The sequence below is a fragment of the Genypterus blacodes genome, unplaced genomic scaffold, assembly GCF_046128005.1.
Source record: "Genypterus blacodes isolate CSIRO-AG114 ecotype Tasmania unplaced genomic scaffold, CSIRO-AGI_Gbla_v1 ptg000026l_1, whole genome shotgun sequence".
Lineage (NCBI taxonomy): Eukaryota > Metazoa > Chordata > Actinopteri > Ophidiiformes > Ophidiidae > Genypterus > Genypterus blacodes.
The window spans coordinates 1523455-1546249 of record NW_027466839.1 but is presented as its reverse complement, the minus strand read 5'-3'; the positions used below and the strand labels follow the sequence as shown (position 1 = coordinate 1546249).

The 22795-nt window shown below is 40.8% G+C and overlaps 1 protein-coding gene across 3 annotated transcripts in view; it reads right to left on the bottom strand.

The window, feature by feature from the left end:
• Nucleotides 1–6042: 6042 nt before the first annotated feature.
• Nucleotides 6043–22795, bottom strand: part of pald1a (phosphatase domain containing paladin 1a) — a 48423-nt gene continuing 31670 nt past the window's right edge. For all 3 annotated transcript variants that reach the window (XM_076143635.1, XM_076143634.1, XM_076143633.1), the window contains exons 19-20: nucleotides 16572–16727; nucleotides 6043–6556 (exon numbers count right to left, since the gene is read on the bottom strand). In XM_076143635.1, the coding sequence (XP_075999750.1) occupies nucleotides 6407–6556; nucleotides 16572–16727 (306 nt within the window). In that variant the 3' untranslated portion in view covers nucleotides 6043–6406. The remainder of the gene's footprint in view (nucleotides 6557–16571; nucleotides 16728–22795) is intronic.

Sequence of the window (22795 nt, the reverse complement as noted above, 5' to 3'; positions counted from 1 at the left end):
TAATGAAACCAATAAAGCAGGCCACACAGTATTTACCTTCTTTATCACAGTAACTGTGACAACACAACTCAGAATTTGCTATTTTGACTCACATGTCATAAAATGTGACTTCTACTTTATCCATGTAGGAACGAAGTAGCTGCAATCAATGAGTCGAACCAAACACTAAACTAAACACTGATGTTTGCAATCTGGTTGTTTTTCTGGTGAACATATAGCTTTCAGATATGAGGCACTGTCAAAAACTAATTCACACTAAAGTCTGAGTAGCTCACGAAGACTTGGAAGTGTAAATGTGTCCAAAGAAGCAAATTTCCACTGGATTCCCAACAGTGGGGGAGACGTTGGTGTGCAGCGCTGCAGTGTGCTGAGCGGCGGATGCCTATGCGTGTGCTGTAATGCGGTCTCGCCATGCCAGCACGCCGAGCAAATATGTGAATTTTCATCGGGAGATGTAAAGCAGCTGTTGGTCTGAGGGGAAGAGCGAGACCTCGTCCCTGCCAAGTTACAACCCAGTGATTTGAAGAAGTTGTTATTATGGTCCCGTGCACCGCGTGGATGGAAGGATCTGGGCCCGAGCGGCCTCTGAGTTATGGCCCTGGTCAGACACGATGAGTTTCACTTGACCTTCCTCGTGAAAATGTAATTACAATGTAATGAGTGTGGGAACTGCAGCTGCTTTTACACTATTCACATCTGCTGCACCATGTTTCTGTCAAACATCTGAACAAGTTTGATTTTATGACACACGCTGATCATTTGTTCTCAATCAACCCCACATAAACCACAGAGTGACTAAGTACTTTTAAATAGTACTTTACTTTACTTTACGGGCAGTTTTGAGTATTCTTCTACACTTGAACATGTATACATAGTGATTTGTACTTCACTATTTATCTTTCACGTCACTATTTATCTTGCAGGTACAGATTTTACCTTCAAATTATGCAATATCTCATATTTCTCTAATATTGCCATTCTGTATTTCCATCCTGTATTAGATCTTTAGAATGTCAGCTCCGCATTTTATAGATTTTACAGAATTGAATTAACCCTAACAGACTATGTAAGCCTTCAACTGATTGAGCATAAGAACAATAACACACTGAGCATGCAGTTGGAGAGTGGAGAGGTATTTCGACAAGTTCAGGTCAATGGTTTGACCCTTCGCACTGAACAAGGCTGCTCTTCTACACCAAGCATGATTCAAAAATCATTATAAATGTGTAAAAACTGTAACAAAACAACCCTGATTAAGGAAGGAGTCCTTAAACAGCAGTATTGTTAGTGACGATGACAATATTGAAGTGACCCCTAGTGCTATTATCAAGAGTTTATGAGGTCTGTCCAACCAGATCAAATGAAATAAAAGCAGCATTTAAGTGCTCTCTATCAATTCAATCAGTATTTTTTTTATATCCTGCAGGGAACTTTTCATTACCTTGCTCAGTGGGGTGTGTAATACCCAGGCTCAAAGGGGATTGTGTATTATTGCCGGTGGTAAATAAAGGCTTGATGTGTGTTTGCCAGAGCAAATTTGAGAACATCCCTCCAAAGATTTTCAGCGTCAAGTTATTATTGATCAAATCCCAGTAGAGGCTCGAGGTGCACATGGAGGGGTTTGTAATGTGGCCTTGATCCACACACCGGCAATCAAAGCCCACTGTGGGCTGTGAACGGAGCAGGGAGCAGTGTGCCTCCTCTCCTCAGCAATCCTCTCATCTGCGGAGGGAAGCTTTTCACATGAAGTTCATTACATCCCCTCTCGCCGTCCACCTCTCAATGCAGCTCTTTGTCTCTGGTAATCTCAGGATCCTTCAGAACCGCTAGCTTGAGTTTCACATTGGGGACTATCTCAATGAGTCTGGGAAACATTTCAAAGGCGAGGGGCCGCTATATCATCCAGGCATGGTCCTCATGTCCTGGGCTTATCTCGACCCGGAGTCAAGTTGGCCACATATTGCAGTGGAATAACTCCTCTCCGCATCCGCAACTTTGTTTTAACAGATTTGAGTCTGTTGCTGATGTTCTGGAGCATGAATTCACATACAGACAGGGAGACCTTTTGCAAAAACGAGAACACAAAAATCAATGCAGTTACCAAGGAACATAACGAACTAGAATGGTGTGCATACCTCCACCAAGGCTGAACAAGCTTACAAAACACCTTCATACAGACCTGACCCCGCACAAGATGGCGGCCTTCCTGGTAATCCCAATTGCCGTCCTCAAAACGTAAAAAGGTCAGAATGCTACGATGGATTTGACTGGCTGGATTGGTCCGTCTGAAACTATCCACTGTACAATTATTTGAAGCCTGTCTAAAGAGATTTATGGTACAACATCAAGCAGGTGGTGTTAGAATTATTGGCACCTCTTTTGACCAACCAATGCATTTTGTCACACAATGCCGCAATACCTCAATGCAACGAATGTCCACATTTGTCCTCTATGCAATGAATTTGAATGCTAAATCTTTTTTTTGCTGATTTCAAGGGGTAATGACTTTTGGGCCTAGGCGGAGGTATGAACTCAGTGACTCCCTTGGTAAATTCTGTTTGACACCTGTGTATATTTGTGTAACTCGGAATATGTGCGACATTATATCCATCAGAACCTTGACCCAAACGCCCCAAGACGGATAAAGCAGGGTTATATATCAAGATGATGCAGAGAGGAAACATGGCTAAAAAACTATAAAAGAAGCATTTCAATCTGGACCTCTTGGTTTCCATTTACAATAATCCAGGATAGGCTGTGGTGTGATAAAATCCTAACAACTTCCGTGCTCCCTAGATAAGCCTGCTATGCGCTTACAAGAGGGGAAATGATCTGGGATATCAGCCTTTCAAAGCAGGCCAGCAAAGCCAAGTGAGCTTCACTGATGTGCCGGCCAGTAATCCCCACATAACCTTCCATTCTTGAAAGAGTGACCATATATTTTTTTTAATTAAGACCTTATCTCCCCACATCAAAAGGCAACACAGATTTGTCTTTTGATCTGCCTAAGCTCTTTATTACTGTCTATGGAATATGTTAAGATTTCAGTCAAACAATGAATCATCTGTGTTGTGTAAATGTACGCTGCTCAATGTTCATAACCTGCCCTGCACTCAGAGGTTGTCATTGACAAAAGATAAAGAGGCGGTCCGGATATATGAGTGGGTGCTTAGCAGCGCGTATCCAGAGCAAAGATGATGTCGGGATAAGGAGCAGAAGAAAGGAAGCTGAGGAGGGAAGAGACGATTATTTGGCTCCGGGGTCTGAATGAGAAACAATGCACACAGCAGACAGTTGTGTCCAGAAACATGCCAGAAGACTTTTCCTCCCACCCTCTTAAATCCAAATCCTTGTGATCAACGGATCAGTTTTGCTTTTCTCCTTTTGATTTAGTAATATATGATTCCAAAACCAGACAATGGCGTTTAAATCTATTTGAATGATTTATTTAAGCCTAAAAAAAGACAAAAAAATGGCACAACCAATGAATAACCAATATAACATTGCATCTATGGAATGCGCCTGCATAAAAATATTAAATTAAGATAAGGTTATTGCTACCTTGTTCTTATATATTTCTATATAAGAATAACAAGGATGGATTCGGAGTATACAGTATATTTTCCAAAAACACATTACAACCTAACATCAGCAAAAATATGGTTCTAGAAACTAGTGGTTAAGGCAGTGTATCTCCTTAAACAAAAATAGTTTCTGGTTCTTGTGGTGTGAAAGGGCTCAGTTATCAATCCACTAACCATCACTTTCAATACAAAACTCAGATTACCAATTTATCCCAATCTACTAGCTGGATCTCCTCCTTCTTCCTCTTTAATGTGCGGTGTCCTGTACATTACGTCATACCTGAACTGTAGACCACAGGGTAGACCCAGAATACACCGGAGGGATTTTATATCCCATCTGGTCGGGGAACATTTTGGGAACACTACTTTTCTTAGCATGCTGCCTCCATGATCCGAACCTGCATAAGAGGTGGAAAATGGATTTATATTTGCTTTATTAGTCCAATTTACAGTCTTACAAACCTTTTTTATACAATAAGAGTTATAAGCATTGTGACTCTTTAAGGCTACTTGAAGCTTTACAACTAAACAAATACTAGCAAATAAAAGAAACAGAATAATACACACAAAAATAAGAATAAGGATTAAACGTCTTTAAGCCTCCTGTACATTAAACATTATATTTGAAATTTAAGTGTGTTAGTAGGAAACATAAGTATTGCCTTGTGTCAAGTGTCTTTTATCCCAGGCTGGGTTTCCAACCATAAATTTTATAGTCAGACTTATAATTTAATTCCTGCTGAAAGCTTGGTGATGTCACAGAAGCTGTAACTGTCAAGACTGTGAGCCGTGTTGATTAAAGTCCAAAAATATTCTCACTACTCCACAGTGTGCAGCTTGAACCGCTGAGGACTGACTGAGCCCGTGACGGCCAAATTATATGCTTATAGTCTAATGTCATGATTTTCTACTGTGACACTTGGGATCGGCAAGAGTCCTCATTTTGAGATTCCTTGGCAACATTGTTCCAAAATTTAAAAAACACAAGAAAAGGGGACATGCATTTACAAAGTTCAAATAAAATATAAGACCTACAATACGTGAATGATACGTACAAATGCCATTCAGAGAAACAAACCCATAGGTCCTGAACTACCCTCATAGCTTTGTGCCTTCACTCACGGTACATATTGACCTTATAACATGCGATATCTGTTCTTACACCAACCAAAGTCTCAGGAGCAACTAGGACTATAAGACTATTTATCGTCTTTCTTTCTGTTTCTGCTTGAAGCACTGAAGTCTGTTCCATTACACGTGCCACAGCGCTCTAAAACCTGTATTTCTTTCCCAAATTGGCAGAATGAGGAGCAGTGAAATAGAACCAGCACAAGTGATTGACCATCTACTAACATGCTGCACATGGCCAATCAGAGCACAGCAGGGTTTTCAAGAGGTTACATTTTTCTCCATTACGACGAAGGCTCAACAAAGACTCGGCTGGAGACCATATTACTTTTTCATTTCAATCTGTAGCCAATATTGAAGGCGATGGCACCATAGTGGGCGGAAAATGGCAAGAGAAAATGGAGTGAGTACCTGATGTGGACTATTTTCATTCAAAGTGCACCGCTGTGTTGTAAGGCATCAATGTGATCTGTCTGCACATTGAAGCAACGTTTTAAAATACTCCTACATGAAAATCAGCACATGGAAATGAGCATAATATGTCCCTTATAAATTCTAATACTTAGAATTGAGAATCTAATACAAAAAGGATGTACATTTACAACTTCATAATAAAAACTAATTAACATGAATTATGTTTCTAGCTTAGAAATAGCTGACATGATGTACTGTCAGTACCTGTAGCATTATGCCCATGAACCCCAATGAAATAAGCATAAACAAAGGATAAAAACAGATGGATACATTATATTCATAAATCAGAACTGGTGAAAATAGCAAAAATATCTTGTAACAACTAACAATGTCCCTTCGGAGCTGGTTTTGACTCAAAAAGAACCTTGACATTTAAATAGCAAAGGGTCAACAACGTTCATGTACACACAGGAGACCTCTCAGTCGACTCCAAGATGAAAAAGACAGGGCTGGAGGAAAATAATGGGTCACACAGCAGCAACAATTATCACATAAATCCAAAATTGTTGACTGACAAAGTGGTATTTACTTATCTTCTCCACTATTACATGCAGCTAGATCTTAGTCTAACACATGTTTTCCTTCGCGGCTAAGAACAGATAAACAAAGTTAGCTTTCAAACAAAATAACTAACAAAAAATGACAAAAAAGAAAAAGAAGCAACATAAATATTAGTATACTGACATTCTGTTCTTCTAACTAACAAAAGTCTAATACGGGAGCAACAGTCTGCATGTATAAGATACAGGCTTCTACAATTATATTCACCCGCTGGAGTCCAAAGTTATATTTGCCTGTAAGCCACAGAGTGAGTGTGAAGGAATCCATCCCTTTTATTTGGGGTCTTTTGGTCAAATTTTATTCCAGAAAACTAATTTCCCAGATATTATTCTACTTTTTTAGAATCAATTAGCTTATTAGTTAGTTAGTGAGGTTGTTTTTTTTAAATTTTAGGGACACTTAACTATCAGGTTTGGCAAAAATGTTCAAAGTTTCATGCTTTCAACACGCGATCTAATAAAGGATTTTTATTTTAACATTGCAACATTCTAGGAGGAAAGTAAAAATGCAAAATGAACTCCAGAGGGCTCAAGTTTGTTTGAAAAACAATAAACATTACAGGGTGTGGACATGTGACTATTGGAGGTTAAATAGAAGGCGAAAGATTTAAAGTTGAATTCTTCTGAAAGCACAGCATTGTTTTGGTGCGTTCACAGTGATCACACAAACTCTCCTCTGAAGGGAAGTGACTGAATGTTCTGCTGTTGCCAGCGGCAGCGCAGCCTGGCCAGCGCTCTGTCCCTCGGGTTCTCAAACTCTGAAAAACCCAGCTGGTTGAGGATGTCATAAACTCCAGCTCTGGCAGCCACCTAATAGAAACACACAAAGACACACAAAAACACATAAAACGTCAATGAATAGGCAACACAGCCACACAGCCAGCGTGACACACATTCTACAGCATGAACACTCTCATTCTAACCTGGAGGAGCACATTTACATTAGCATAGTAAATGGGTCATAATTGTAGCATCACATTTAAACCCCTTATAAGAAGCATGAAGAGTTACTTTAATACCAAATTAGCCACATTACACACTTCACTGCACATCTAATTTCAGAACGTGTGTAAAGGATCTGATTTCTTCCATCACTCTGCAGCTGTTACATGGGAACAAAAGTGTATAGGGTCTACTTGGGGTTTGGAAGGGGTTGGGTCCATTTTGAGCGATGCGGTGGTAAATGTTACTCAGTATTACTCAGAGTCATTACTGTATGAGTGAGAGAGGAACTCCGCGTTTTCCCTGTAGAGATCAGTGTTCATGTTAAGCTTAAGAGGTCATGCTGACTCACGGTCTACTGTGGCTGTCAAACACTATGGGCCTGATGGGAAACACCATGGACGACCAGAAACATCTGGCCATAAAGCCAAACAAAACGCTGGACAAACCCTGCAGACACAGGCTGCCTCGCAAAAAACTCCAGATTAAACAGGCCATTAGAGCTGCCACAGCTTGCCCAGTTTACTCTAACAGGAAGCTTCGAGCTGTGATGTTCAGCTGCTACATTTGATAAAAGAGCTTATTATAAAGCGGGAAAGTCAAACCTTGTTAACAAAAGTAATTCAAATGTATCAGTTTCAGGGCCCATGGCATTGGCAAATGGACAACTGCTGTCGGTTTGGCTTGGTGATGTTCTTCCTCCCAATGTTTGGAACAATCTGGAGAAGGAACTATATGGCTCCTTCAGCGAGTTCCCTTGTTGCATTCTTACTGTGCAGTAATTCAAACACTAGCAAGGTTTTTCTTCAATTTGATTACTCTTTGAATCTTGAAAATCAGTTTAAACCTCATCACTCTAAAGTTTAGAATAGTCTTGAAACTTTATTGCTGCTATTCTGCTGTGTTTAAGAAGAAACTGAAATGTTTTTAATGGCAGATGCCTCCCGTGTTAGGCTGAAGGAAGCTTGCATCTGACCATCAGCGATGTTTTGTCTTGTAAGCACCACCCAGCTGTTCCTGAACCATTGGAGGGCATCTCTTTTGATGTCGAAGCTCAAAACCTGGATTGAATCTAACTTTTTGATTGCACAAGCATACTGAAAATGTAATTCTGAAGTCTACAGCCCCCCTGGCTCTGTGGTCTGTTCATGACCTGTCTGAACCAGCTGTGTGCTAGTTTGCGAGACCCACACCGATGTTCTCTGAATGACACAGAAGTGATGCAGTCGAAAATGCCTTGCTAATGCCTCTCAGGCTAGACGTCTGGGACTTTGGAGCGTGGTTTGTGCCAAAAGAGAAATGTTTATGTTTATGTTCTGGTACATAAGGACATGCTTTGTGGATATACACAATACAAACACAAATACCTGACCATGAGGATCATAAGAAGAAGAAGAAGCCATAATGGAACAACAGCAGAAATACCAGTATCGAGATATCCCTTACTCCTAACAATGATTATAGCCTCTTTGGCCAGAAATAAACCTTCGGGACCACAGAATGTGGTCAATTCAATTACCAAGTTGCTGACCAAGCAAATATGAATGTTACAATAGGTATCACGTAACACTGAAATACTTCATTGTGTACAGTCGACACTGCCTCAACTCAACACAAAACCTTCCTCAGTTCTGTGAGCTGAACAAATGAACCAGTATAAAACTTCCATTTTACCGTCTGACATGAACAGAGATCTTTCCCGGAGACGAAAGTACCAATGCACTGCACCTTTCAGACTATTTATCTATTCGTGTCATTTGACTGATTGTGGCCAGCATGATTGCTATGTAAGTGAGTTTAAAGAGAACAAACGAGTGGGTGCAGCAGAAGCATTACTCAGTGCGCAACAATCAATTGAACAAAATCACAGCACTAATCACAGTACTTTAACACTCCGTCACCCTGCTGTCCGAATGAGAAACATGTCAAAAATGTAAGGTAGCCAAAAGTCACGTTAAAGAGGTAAAATGAGGAGTTTTAAGTTTTCCCTGAAAGAGCATGTTGGAGAGCTGAGGAGTGAAAGGATACTCTGTGGGTGACAGCCACACCTTCAAGGCTAATGTGGAATTGTTCAAGTGAGCCACAAGCACACACTCCAAAAGCAAAAAAGCACAAAATGTTGAAAACTTGAAGGAATATTATGTTCTGGAGGAAAGTGACATGAGTTTGACACTGGTGGTTTCATGTTAGCACCGTTTAAAGGTTTGAGACAAAATAGCCCAAGTACAAATCAGGGCCATGAACTCCTACTCGTTTACTTACTCCTACTTTCATAAAAGTCAAAAGTCACAAGAAAAAAAGGTTGAAGAAGATGGTGGATATACGCAATATAAAAAAAGAAGAAGAAAATAAGCAACTGTTTTCCTTTAGACAATGACAGCGTCCTTCCCCTTAATTATTTCAGTTTCCTAAATCTGGAGATCTGAGATGCTGTGAGCGGGAATATAAACACTAAAAAGCCTAGCAAAAAAAAAGTTGCAACAGTGTTTCCAACAAATAACACAGATGGTGACATCATATTTATCTTGCTAAAGGAGAAGGGATTAAACTAACTAGGAAGTTGGCAAAACATACTGTCAGTGAAACACATGACGTCAAAACAAATTTCTTTGTCTATTCTATTCTGTCTTTTTTATTTACTGACAAAATAAGAGTATTAACATTTATCACAACAATAAGTGCTTCTCTGCAGTCTCTGCTTATGTATGACCCATCAGTTGACATCTACTACAAACTCCACCCTCAGTGTTTCTGAATGGCAGCAAAGTACTACCACAGAATCAAGGACATTTAGAAGAGGCATGAACTAAAGTTTGACCCCTAGGCAGGCACTGTTCCTGAAAACATGTCTTAAATAGCAAAGCATCACTTGTGGTGTGCTGTATGTGAAATAGCCTTGTTGTTTGCATGTGGGCACAAGTTCGTTGGTGACAGAAAGCAGATGTGCTTTTCATCCTGTATTGAAGAGATCACAAACATCAATACTCATTAGGCGGGCTGTAATGGTGGCAGTGTGGGAGGGTTGGAGGAGAGAGGGAGCCGGTCTTTCTCAGCAGTCGGTTATCTCAAAGGCAGCACATACCAGGCCGGTGTAGGGGGACAGGGAGGCCTCTGTGCCACACATCAAAACAGCTGGAGTGACTGATAGGGTACCTCTTCTGGAGGCATTCATGGTATGCACTGTACACAAGTCCTGCCATTGTATAATGGACCAAGTTGCGGCTTAGCAAACATGGATTTCAATTCCAATAATTCCTCTGATGTTCCTGCTCTGATCTCGCAATCCGCCCATGAGGCAACACAGACCCCTGACTGTAGGGACAATATTTGTCCAGTATGCACACAATGCACACGCTATTTACTTTAAATGTTGTTTTTCCCTTTGACAAATTAAACATCATTATACTGCAATTAGGTCAACGGCTTTGAAGCAGCAGTACATGGAGCAAAACAGAACACAAGACACACATTTCTGTGTTAAATGTTAAAGTACAGGACCAACGAGATCAAAGGCACCATATCAGCTGTCAAATAATGCAGCACTGTATGATGTGTGCACACAACACACACACACACACACACACGTGTATGACTACACTCAGCAACTCTGACATAAATAGGTAAATTGTTCCAGGTTTGGGGGCAAAGGCTGCAACTGCTCTCTCTTTTAATAATCAGTTTAGTTAGTCGGAGGACAGGTCTGAGTGAGATGATTTAAGACACCTTGGGGTACCGTAAGGTGTCAGTAAGTACATTAAATAGTCGGTGCTTTGCCATGTGTTGCCTAATAGGTAATTAAAAGAATCTTAAAGAGGAGCTGGGGCAATGCTAAAACAGTTGGAGTTTATTTAAGGATGACTGTGTTGCATACCAAAAGACAATTACTTTCTCTGTATCCCGGAGGAAGCATGTTTGAACATGTTCTATGTTTTATGATATGGTGTTGAAAATTTGAAAGTGAATCCACATAAAATCCTAAATGCCACAATACTGGTATCACATGGCTTGAGAGACAGCCTGGGGTTTTCTTGACATCATAAGCACAGTGTCTGCACCAATTATTAAAATTGATGTCATATCAAGTTGCAAGACGTTTTCAGCCATCCATGCTTTGATATCGGTTAGGCAATTGGCAATAAGTGAGGATAAAAATGTGGCCTCGGGGGTTGGCATGTAGTTTGAGAAGAGGGTGGGCCCAAGAATGGAGCCCTATACTAGCAGATAGTGCTGAGAAGAAGGGTTGCTGTTGGATACTGACATTTCCTGCCTGAAAGATAAGATACAAACTAGTCTAAGGACCGCACCTGAGACACCTGCCCGCTGTAAGTCTGTTGTTGTTGTTATGATCTACAGAGTTGAATGCCCGCCTGAATCCATGTCCGTTAAGATCTCATTTGTGACACAGATGAAAAGAACGGAAAGTAGACGGAAATTTTAACCGAACTACCAGGAGCAAGATTTTTCATTTTTGATAGCCATCCATCCATTGTCTGTAACCGCTTATCCTGAATGGGTCGCAGGGTTTTTGTTGGAGCTAATCCCAGCTGTTTTGAAATTGTTTTAGGATCTTGGGGTCATGGTGAGGTTTCTATAAGAGCGGTCAGACACAGGAGGAGAATGAGGAGTTCAAGATGTCAAGAAGGCTTGGGTCAATTGTTGCTAAAATGTCTTTTGGGCAGGATATCCAGTGAACTAGAGAATACATTTGTATGTGAAAGGTCTTGCGATGAGATGGAAGGGCAGGTGTAGGAAATGTCAGAGGACGGTGTAACTGGAGAGATAGCTGAATGAATGCAATGGATTTCTTTCCACAAAAAAGGAGGCACATTTTTCACATTCCTGGGAAGAAGGGGTATGGGTGACAGTTTGAGAGAGATTAACAAGATGGATGATGGTTTCTGAGTAGGAATCTGGAGTTACTATGATAAGTGCGGACCAGTTCCGCCTGCTGGGAAGGTCTCAACATGTTAGCATTTGATTGTTGGTAAACAAAAGAGATTTAGCTTATTAAGGTATAGTTAAATCACAGAAAATAGAACTCAGAACTCCTTGACCCATTGTAGTTCTTGGCCCCAAAGTCCATCCTCCTCCTTTCCGGTGACAGAGGAACTATTGGAATGGACTTCAATCAAATGCTGTTTTTTTTTTATGACTTTCAGTAAACACTTGCAAAGAATGTTTAAATCACAGTTTTATGGCTGACAGCAGTCAAACACAAATTGCAACGTAAGGTGCCAAATCTCAACACATGCAGCTGCTTTCTCATTTGTTATGAACACTCTTCTACTTCGTTAGCAATGTGACTTCGAATGAAATTAGTGCCAACAGCATAATATACGAGCAAAAGGATGTGCAGATATCAGACATGGTTCTGTGTCGTGGTCTCAAATTAAATGTGAGCCTCTGCACGACAGCGGAGTGATATGTGGACAAATTGTTTCATTTTACAGTTGGACAAAATTCATTCAAAGCCAGCTGAACATGCAAAATGACAATATTGCAACTTATTCCCTTTAGTTTCAGCTTCACCAATACAGAAAGTATAATTTGGCTTTAATCAGTCATCTCCTTCCATAGAATCACATTAATTGTTTGCAGACCTTTGAAAATAATGCTTGTGCAGTAATTTGTGTCAAATTTGTGGCTATTGCAGCATTTTGTTTACCTCTGTATTGCAAACTAAACCCTCACAGATTATTTCAGATCTAATGTAAATGTCCCCATCAGGCATCAAACCCTGTGGTATAAATGTGGCGTGTTCTGGAATATTCCGTCCCTGAGTTCCAGACAGTTTCTGCCTTTTGGTTCCTGATAGTATTTGTGGGAAGTGACCTAAATAGGATGATTTGTATGAATACATCGTGTACACACACTGACATACAAACCGTGCAGAATGCAGGACAGACTGCACTGTCATTATCCCCCGAACAATTGCTTTAGATGCACAAATGATGGTGATGACCCCTGATTGCTGCCTCTGGCTTCACAGTTTGTCATTAATGTTTGTGTCATGGGCACTGGTGATATGCTAATGATTGTGCCTTTGGGTGTTTTGGTCAGATGGGTTGGACTGTTGATGGATTTCAGGCTGCAACTGGGCCAGTAAACACATCCCGATGCTTTTAATGGAGAGGAAATGTTGCCAGTTTGTCACAAGACTTTTCTGCACAACAGCTGGATTTGAACAGATCGATCTGCATTGATTTTCAGTTAGATTTTCATAAATCGTGGACCCAAAAGATTGATGGCACTTGAACATATCAGACACATACTCTCACATAATATTATAAGCTAGTGAGTTTGCACTGCACATTGTAGTTTAACTGTAATTTCCTGAGAGATTTCTCTGGAATTTCCTGAATTCTTTTTTAAATAATTGTAATACTCAACACGAAGAGAAAAAAATAACTCAAAAATGATTATTATATAATGAATGTGTTGTACAGATACTTATTTTCATTCAGGGTTGCTTTACTTTTAAATATATTTGCAATTCTCAAACATTGATCCACTTCTATTCTCCTTTGCTGTGCTGTCTCTTTAAGGCTTCCTGACATGAAGTCTGCTCTGTTTTGATTTGCCAGCTGTGTCAGGCCTGCAGTGGCAACACAACATGGTGGATGCTGGCCAGCACCTCGCTCACTGGTCTCACACTTTTTCGAATCCAATCAGTTGTGTGGAAAGGTAAATTGAAATGTGTTACATGATGACGTCTAAATGTCACAGTAAGCATCAATCAAGAACAGATAAAAAACAACAACTATGGATCTTTCTATTGGCGTTTTCCTCAAATTTGATATAGTATAAATGAGAACATTCCCTGTCAAATGCATGAAAATAACTTGATTTCTGTTACAAAATTCTGGGCTTTCGAATTCACTTTTAAGGACAGAACGAAACTATATTTCAACAGAACTATATCTGAATCAGCATTTCACAACACATCAAAACAGAAAGTACAAAAAAAACCTTGGTCTGTTTGTCACCTAATGTCTGGACAGGCAACCATCAAAGCTTCCATAGCCTGACTGGTCCAAATGACTCCCATCTCCTTTGAGAATGTCTGCAAGCTATGATTAAGCTAGAAAGCCCTTCTCTGTCTCTCTCTCTCTCTCTGTCCAAGTGCAACGTTGTCTGCTTACTGTTACAGAAACATGTTCCAGCTTGAATGCCCATACCACACATCCACAACATCCTGGTTTTGATCCAGAAGACTGTCTTTCAGTATCACAACGCTGATAATCAACACACTAGCTTTCTCAATGTAGCTACCTGTTCGCTGCCATAAAAAGGACAAGCCTATACTGAAACCAGATGGTTTGCGTATGGCACCTTTCACTTCAGAGGAGGAAAGGATAATACTAGAGATGTGTGAAGAATAGAAAGTCATATCGACCACAAAGTGCAACACCACTGCTGCAAATAATGAACAAAGTGCATTAGTGTGAAACAAAGGATCCTCTAGGTATCAAGTCAAGTCAAGTCAATATCCCATACAATGTCTGGAATCCGTGGTAGTGCTATTTTCCAAAGGTGTTGATCGATCAACAGGCAGGGTCGTGACAGAGAAAGATCAAATTTAAGCCTGTGCGCAAGTTAGTTAGCTCGCCAACCCCTTATTCCCAAAAACATGAAAATATTCTCCATGTGAAAATTGCTTTGATTTACAACTGACATTAATGTCACCAGTGTGGGACTCCTCTGCCCACGAAAACAAGCTTCATCAAAGCAAAAGAGTGGGGACATTGTGGCAGGAAAATCACTTCAACTAGACTCAATCAAAACTGAAATATTAATGGCTGAAATATCCAAGGGCTGCCACTGTGATATTATTCATTGATGAGCACCTTTGTGCCATCTGCTGTACAGCAGAGCGGAAGCAGCTCACTGCTGTGCAACCTGTGTGTGTGTCTGTGTGTCTGTGTGTCTTTTCTCATGGCAAAACGAGATCATTAGAGCCACTCTGATGCACCACATATATTCGCTATTCATAACAAGAAGAATATGCACCCATTCACAACGCATAGTTCTCCGACAATTGTTTTCATAGCAATTGTTCCTGTCCATTTTTGAACGAAAGTTTTTTTTCCACCTCAATAAGGACAAAGAAGGAGAGTTTCATCTCAGTTATTTGCAAACATTCCACGATAGAAAATTCCTGAAATGCACCATTGTGACATTGCCATTACGACTCAGACAAGTTCCTTTGCTTACTTAAAATTTTGTTTCGAAATGTGAAGGGTGGAGGTAAATTAAATCAGAATTTTCAAGAGATTTTAACAAATCTAGGTAAACAATGTATTTATTTTCTATATAGAATAGTTTTCTATACGGGGAACACACACACACACACACACACACACACACACACACACACACACACACACACACACACACACACACACACACACACACACACACACACACACACACACACACACACACACACAGAATGGACTTCATTGCTATTGTCTTGAGGTTTGTTAGATTCAACTTGTTTGTTCCTTATTGGTCAGTAAATGCAGTGTGTGTGTGTGTGTGTGTGTGTGTGTGTGTGTGTGTGTGTTGGGTACCACTTACGGACTACTCATTTGTTTGGAATGCACATAAATTCTGGGCTTTACTGTAGGGGCACAGCTGGCCAAACGATTTATGTACTAACAAAAACAGAAACGAGACCTGATGAAGTTCAATGTGTGAAGAACCAGGCAACAATGGAACCAGAATAAGCTTGTAAATTCCACATGGAAATCTGGTAACGCCTCACGGCACAAAAACGGAACTGTTTTGTGTCAAAGGATGTTAAGATTTCTGGAAAGAGATTGAATGAATTATAGAGCATCTTCTACTTTGGAACACACATCCAATAAAATAGAATATTCCTTTAGATTTCTTACCCTCGGACTTAAAGTAGACTGCATGCAATTCTCAATTTGTGTTGATTTGAGTGAATCAATTACAGAGGACATATTTACATACAGATTTTAATGTTCTTATTTTCATCTAGGGTTCAATTTATAAACCTTTATGATGCTTTAATGAGCAAAAAACACTGCTCGATTTCTACTCTACTAATTTCAGGTACTGTCTCTTTAAGGCTCCCATGAAAGACTGTTCTGATTAGTCAGCTGAAGACTGCGAAGCACAGATGGTGGCCAAACATTCCCTCCCAGTGTCATACGTGGTGGGTGTGTAACCAGGGACACAGTGTCAGTGGGTGAATTCACATGTTACATGCTGACAAAAATGTGCAAGGTCCATTACATACCTGTTCATTATTCATTTATTCATAACTTTGTTGCTTATTAGTGGCAAATGTTCTGAAGGGTACTGAGAGAACATTTTGTTGCGTGTCTTTGTGAAGTTGAACTGAATTAAATTGAAGCGGGGATGGTTGAGAGGGTGAAGAGGAGGAGATATGGACTTTCTGCGCCTTCTTTTTATGTTTGAAAAAAGCAGTATACACTCGTCCATACGACAGGCTGTGCTCCTGACACACTACATTATGGTGGGGCTCAGGAGGGTAGACTGGTTGTCTTGGAGAGCCTGTGAAGTTTGTTGTGGGTTGTCGAGCAAGACACTGTAACTAACTGTTCCTGATGTGCAAGTTGTCGCCTTGCATGGTACGCCGCTGCCATCAGTGTGTGGTGAATGTGAGGTCATTGTAAAGCGCATTGAATAAAATGCTCAACATAAGTACAGTCCCTTTTTAACATCATGGGTAATCAACGAAGCTAAGCCAGTCAATATTGAAAATTGATCTGGTGTGGGCGGGGGGTTAATACGCAGTGCCCGACCTTAACGGTGTGGAGATAAAGAGAGAAATGGAGAAAAGAGAAACATTGAGATGAGATCCAAACACAAAAGAGGTTGGGTGTTGTACCTGTTCCATCCACAGAGAGAACGACCGCTGCCAGGAGTCTTTCTTCTCCAGATGCATGTATGTGTTGAACAGGATGAGGTAAATGTAGCGTTCAAGATACTGCAGGCTTCTCAGCAGCAGCTTCTGACACTCCGCCTCCGTTTTACCACTTTTGATCTAAGATAGGAGATAAACAAATCATGAAATCAGGGCAGAGCAAATACATTTCCATCATGCAGCAGGAACCGTTCACTTACTGTTTATCTGTTAACATCCTTTACTTTATTATTGGTATTTAGCAAAAGTCCCTACAGAATGACAACTTGTCCATAACATTTCACTTTTGCACACGTCACACTGAATTACTTCCATCTGTGTTCTCATTTCTAAAGTGTCAGTCAGCTGTCAAGGCTGTGTGTGGTTAACAAGCCAACCAATGAGATCAAAGTTGATTTCAGCTTATATAACAATCTCATTCCTGCACTGTGTTTCTCTTTTGTCCCCCCGGCCTGCATGGACACTATTTCCGCTCGGTGCTGGCAAAGTAATGTTTGTCTTACTCTCCCTCAGGCCTTCAGCTGCACCAGTGGCTCCATGTGCTCTATAGGGCATTTACAATGGCAAAAGGGGGAAAATGAAGCGTCTTTAATATAATATTTATCACTAACTTAACTTCAGTTTGCTGTTCTAGAATGTCAATGTAAAACAGCAATAGCAAGAATAAAACGTGTTGATTTGCTACTGTTTTCATACAGACATAGTACAGACAGTAGTCACTTTCAATGACTGTTTAAATACATAGTATTACATTGTGAGGGACAATATGTGTTTTAATGAATTATCTTTATTATCTGATGACTGACACTCTAGAAGAAGACGATAAGGGTAAAGCAAAGGACTATAGTATGAAGGTACAGTATATACCGTAAGTATTTGGGTGAGCACTCAGCCTGCCTTTTATGTTTCATTTACTTTAAAAGTAACAAGCTAGTATGAGGAAGGCATGTGCTGCATTTTATTTATAACTATATTAAGGCAATAAAAATTGTCTCAAAAGGGGCTACAAAACAGTAGAAAATGGTTTGTTTTTATATTGTGGGTACCATCACTTTTAGCCTTGTCTATATTTCCAACTCCTGATAGTTCCAGGTAATGGAGCTCTCAATTTAGCGCTGACCTTTTGGTGCAAAACAGCCTTCAGATCTTCACGTCTGTACGTCACTGTTGCATGCCTGGTTGGTCAGATTGCTAATTGGTTTCTCCTTCAATAACAGGCCATGAGAGCATGCAGGCACTCACAGACAGACTTTACTCAGTATGGTGATTCAATGTCAGGATGTTTTCTTCGTTCTTTCTCTGTCTGATTGCTCAGACCCCCAAGGTCTGAAAGGTATCAAGTGTGCAACTAAATGCGTGGTGTGCGGTAGACTGGATGGCATGTCAATTGGGGTTAAAGGAAAGAAATGTGTGTGTGTGTGTGTGTGTGTGTGTGTGTGGAGGGGGAATATACCTCAATGAACTGTCAATGGTCCACAACACCATTTACCAGCAGATTGTTGTCTGCCCCATAATGAGTATTTGGGCTGCTTGTGGTCTTGGTTCTCCATGGCTACAGTATTGAAAGGTTATCTGGGTTTTTTGGGCTGCAGGGGCAATAATCAGAAGAGTGTTTTACTTATAGTATAACTAATACTTCGTTAAGTCAAACACGAGTATCAGCTGACTGAGAGAAACCTCCATGTGAGAAACCGCATATCTCCAACTTTGGAACTTTTTGGAATGAAACCCCACTTATTGAAAATAAGAGTTTTTTCCACATTAAATTTTCATTGAAAGTTCTTTCAGGCCCGTTTCATGAATCTGCAGAAGGATATTCATCACCAAATAGAGAGACTTTTTGGACCACAGCCATGTTTATCAGATGTTTAATGTGAAATATGTGGTGGTGGAAAAGTAGCCAGTCTCAAAAGAAATATTACTACCTCAAAACTGCATTTGAGGACAGAACTTGAGTAAGGAATAATGGAGGTTTAGCAGAGCTCTCTAAGTAGGTGGGCTGGCAGTCTGGGTAAATTGAAATGTGTACAGTGCACATAATACGATCATTCTAGAGCCGAATGACGCAATAGGGACAGACAGACAGAGAGAGGGGGAGAAAGAGAGAGAGAGAGAGAGACAGGGAGAGGAGTTTCTTGTACATTTCCAAAAAGTAGTAGGTTGATCCCAGTTTTCCAACCATCTGCAGTAGAGCTGAAGAGAAACTACACCTAGGCAAAGACACGATGTGCTGCTAGCTAAATACTCCCAGAAAAAAGTGGAACAAAGGAAGCACACATGGACCTCATTTTTTCAAGCCAGTGGCCTCTCGCCTGCCCATGGACTACAGTGAAGAGCAGGTGAATGCTGGTGAACCTGATCACCCTGTGCACCCTGCACCCCCAGGGGGCTTTCAGCACTATGCACACACTTTCAAGAATCTTAGCCTTGAAATCTACGGTGCCAAAGCCTGGCAGCCATCTGTGCACGGGGCAGGGCAGAATACCCAGCTCATACACACAGACACACATGCACGCGCGCACACACTCGGCTCAGACCAGTTGGCAAAATTACATAATTCACACCTCTGAAATCTGCAGACTGACTATCCTGTGGTTGTAATCTGTCTGCCTGCATTGACAGCTTCAGTCTCAGAAATTACTTCAAATTGATGGACTTGAAAGCGGCTTTTAAAGTCCATCTACAGTCTACTAATAAATACAGTTTTCCACAATTGTTTACACATAAAATTGGAATTTAACATGCAACCACTGAAACCTGAAACTCACTGATGAAATCCCTTAACCAAGTCTGTAAAGTTGCAAGCACAATTTCTGCTTTACACTCAGTTTTCAATACTAAGTCACACTAGATCACACACAGTTATCTACATTAGACTAAACATTCAAAGGCAAAATCTCTTGTGGTCTTCGGAAAGAAAAGCCAATCAAAATGCCAAGCTTTCTTACCAATAACCACACCCACCAAGTAATCAGAGCTTTAGCACTATAAAAAGGCTACAGAGTGAGCTCACCTGTTTTGTGGGAAAATGGAGGTCAATGGTGAAGCAAGAGCTACAGGACAAGCAATAATCATAAGAGGAGGAGGACGAGAATGAAGAAGGACAGTTGTCTCAGATCAGATCAATGCCACACTGGTTGACCATGTGCTGAACCATGGATTGAGTATGAGGGAGGTTGGGCAGAGACTTCAGAGAGTTACATCGGTTATCTGTACAATCAGAGGTGAGAACCGGTAAGTTACCTACTATCTACACAATGCTACTGCTCTTAATGTATGTATACTGTTGTATACTACAGTCCGAGATATAGGTAAGCCTATGTCACTCAGAGACTGTTGCTTATATCACAGTAATGTCATTCCATATGGAAACATTTCTGCAGATCTGAGAGAAGATCAGAACAGGAGATCTCTATTGTGAACATTGTCCTGGCAAACAATACCATTAGATTACAACAAATCCAGAACCACATCATTGCAGACAACACCCTATACACCGGATGGTATACTACAGTGCAACCAAATACGAATGAAACTGGTCCACAGGTTGCCATTTGAGTGAAAGTCAGAGAGACTTAGCCGAAGAAGGGTAAGGCAAGGGAACATTATTGGCCAACTTGCTATTGGGAATGGCCAGCGTGGAGGGAATACTACCATGTGCACCACTGTTAGCCAGCAAGGCGTCCTCCATCACCATGCCAACCTTGGTCCCTACAATACAGCCTGTCTCGTCACATTCCTGGACACACTACATGGCATTCTCATACCAGCCAAGCAGAAGGGTGGACCAGAGCAGCCCGGGCATATTGTCATCTGGGACAACATAAGTTTCCAGCAGGCTGCTCTGGTCTGCAACTGGTTTATCGTTGACCCACAATTTATTGTTCCATACCTCCCACCGTATTCCCCATTCATAATACCAATTGAAGATTTTTTCCAGCAGGGCGACGGAAGGTGTATGACGGCCATCCCCTCATGCGTATGCCTCTTCTCCAGCCAATGGAGGAGTTGAAGTTGATGTGGGGGCTTTCGGCAGCTGGATCCGTCACTCCGGAAGATTCTTTCCTTGCAGTATAGCCAGGAAGAACATTGCTGTGGCAAGACCAAAATAGGAGGCCAGACACAGTCTAATTTCTTACATTACTTGCCATTTGCATTTGTTTTTGTGTTTTGAGTTGTGAAAAACTTTAAGCTTTTATTAATATTAATACTTATATTACTGAATAGTTTTCTGGTTTTCACCTGTTGCGTAACTAAAGAGTTGCATAGTGTTCCAAAAAATTATCATTAGCATCTTGTTAAGTGTATCTTTTATCGGCCAAATTAAGTTGAATTGAAAAACTGCAAGAAAAGTTAGCTAACCCTAACCCATGAAAGCACTTATATTGCCACTGAGGGGATGCAAGAGCTTTGCTTTGAGACCCTTATCAGACAGCAGAGAGAGCTAGAGCATCCTGTCCATCTACTCTGGCCTTTAGGGAACAAAAGACGATGCCGCTCTGTCCTTGTTCACTGTCAAAGGTGAAAGCCATAATTCTACCAGCCAGTGAGGTGTGATAATGAAAGTCACCAGCTCTGCTCAGCCTTGTGTCAGATGGGGAGGCTGGCCAAACAAAGACCACATACCATTGTCGAGGGAGCTCAGGACTTTTAGTTGGCTGAGCTGTGTTCCAATGGAGGGCAATGTGGAAGTCATTGATGTTGTAAAAAAAAATGGAGGCATCACTATACAAACAGCCATGCCTGGGACACCTATGTCGAATACATAACAGAGAAAAAAAGTATATCATATATTACAAGGTCTAGGTCTTATATTTGATTTATTCTTGGTTTTCTTTCTCCATTTTCTCCATTCTCCACTGTAGGCGTGACTTATTATCAAAAGGTCGCTCACCATGCCGCAAATCTCACTTGTCATGTGAGAGCAGCCTAAGACTGATAAACCCATATATTGTGCTAGTCTGCTTACTTAAATTCTGCTAAAGTAGAAGGTGGAAGGGCTGGCATTATCATCTCCATGGCAAAAGCCTGGCAAACGCCCAGTCCCAATACAATGTGACAGAGAGGAACAGGAATTTTCTTAAATTTCATTGACTTTTTAAACGATATCTAACTGACGAGCCAAGATTAGCATACGTCTGCTGTATGAAGGACTACCACACCGAGGTCACACACGTCTTTTAGCGAGGACAAGGACTCCCCCATATACACAGTTCAGGACTAACCTCTACTCGTCTACTCTAGTTGATATAGAGGAGGACTGAGAATACAAAATGTCACAAGCCAGTAAAGAAATACGTCAACATTAAGATGTATCCACAACACCCGAATGGAGGGAAGAAAATTCCATGAATCTGAATGAACGTAGGAGGTGGCAACTGCTTACTGCCAAAGAATGGTTTGAGCCACATGCTGTTAACCATCGTACTGCATCTTAATATACTTGACCAGGGGTGAATGAGACAGAGGGACCTGCATTATAATGCGAGATGTGACAAGAAATTGTGCTCACTGGCAACAAATTGAGGGTCCAGATGTAATTATCTGATATGGAATTATTCCCCACTTTCCAAGAACAGCTGGAGTAGGAGTACATATAGTGTCACAGCAATCTCTCCTGACCTATTCTGTGTTGATTCTTGTGGCGCACGTGCATAAAATACATATGTGATATACATAAACAATACACAAAAAACTCCTGTCTGCTGTCTGTTGGTAACTGGCAGGACAAGTGCAGTTTTAGCAAGAAAATTCTGTTCCGACAACCTTATTATTTACAGTTGGGGAAGGTTGGAAGAGGGGGAGTTTTGCAATTCCTGGCCAGGTCATAGCAATGGATCAACTGGCAAGCCAAGATATTGATGTAGATATGTATTTATGGAGGTGAATTTCCAAAATGCAACCGCAATCCCAAGATTGATGGTTTTGTCTGTATGGGTTCCAAAGCCAAGGAGCAGTGCTGTGCGGTGCCACCCATTTTGGTACAAGGCAGCACAATTGCAAGTCATGTGACACATAAATAGTTTAGGCAATAAAATCCACTGAGAGTTACACCAGGATATTACTTTTTATTATTTTTGATTTTGAGTTAGATACTCTATAAAGACCTTAATGAAAATTCTAAGTGTGACTAATCCATGAAGAAACCTAAGGGGGATAGAGGAGGGATCGGCACCTTTCCATCTTTG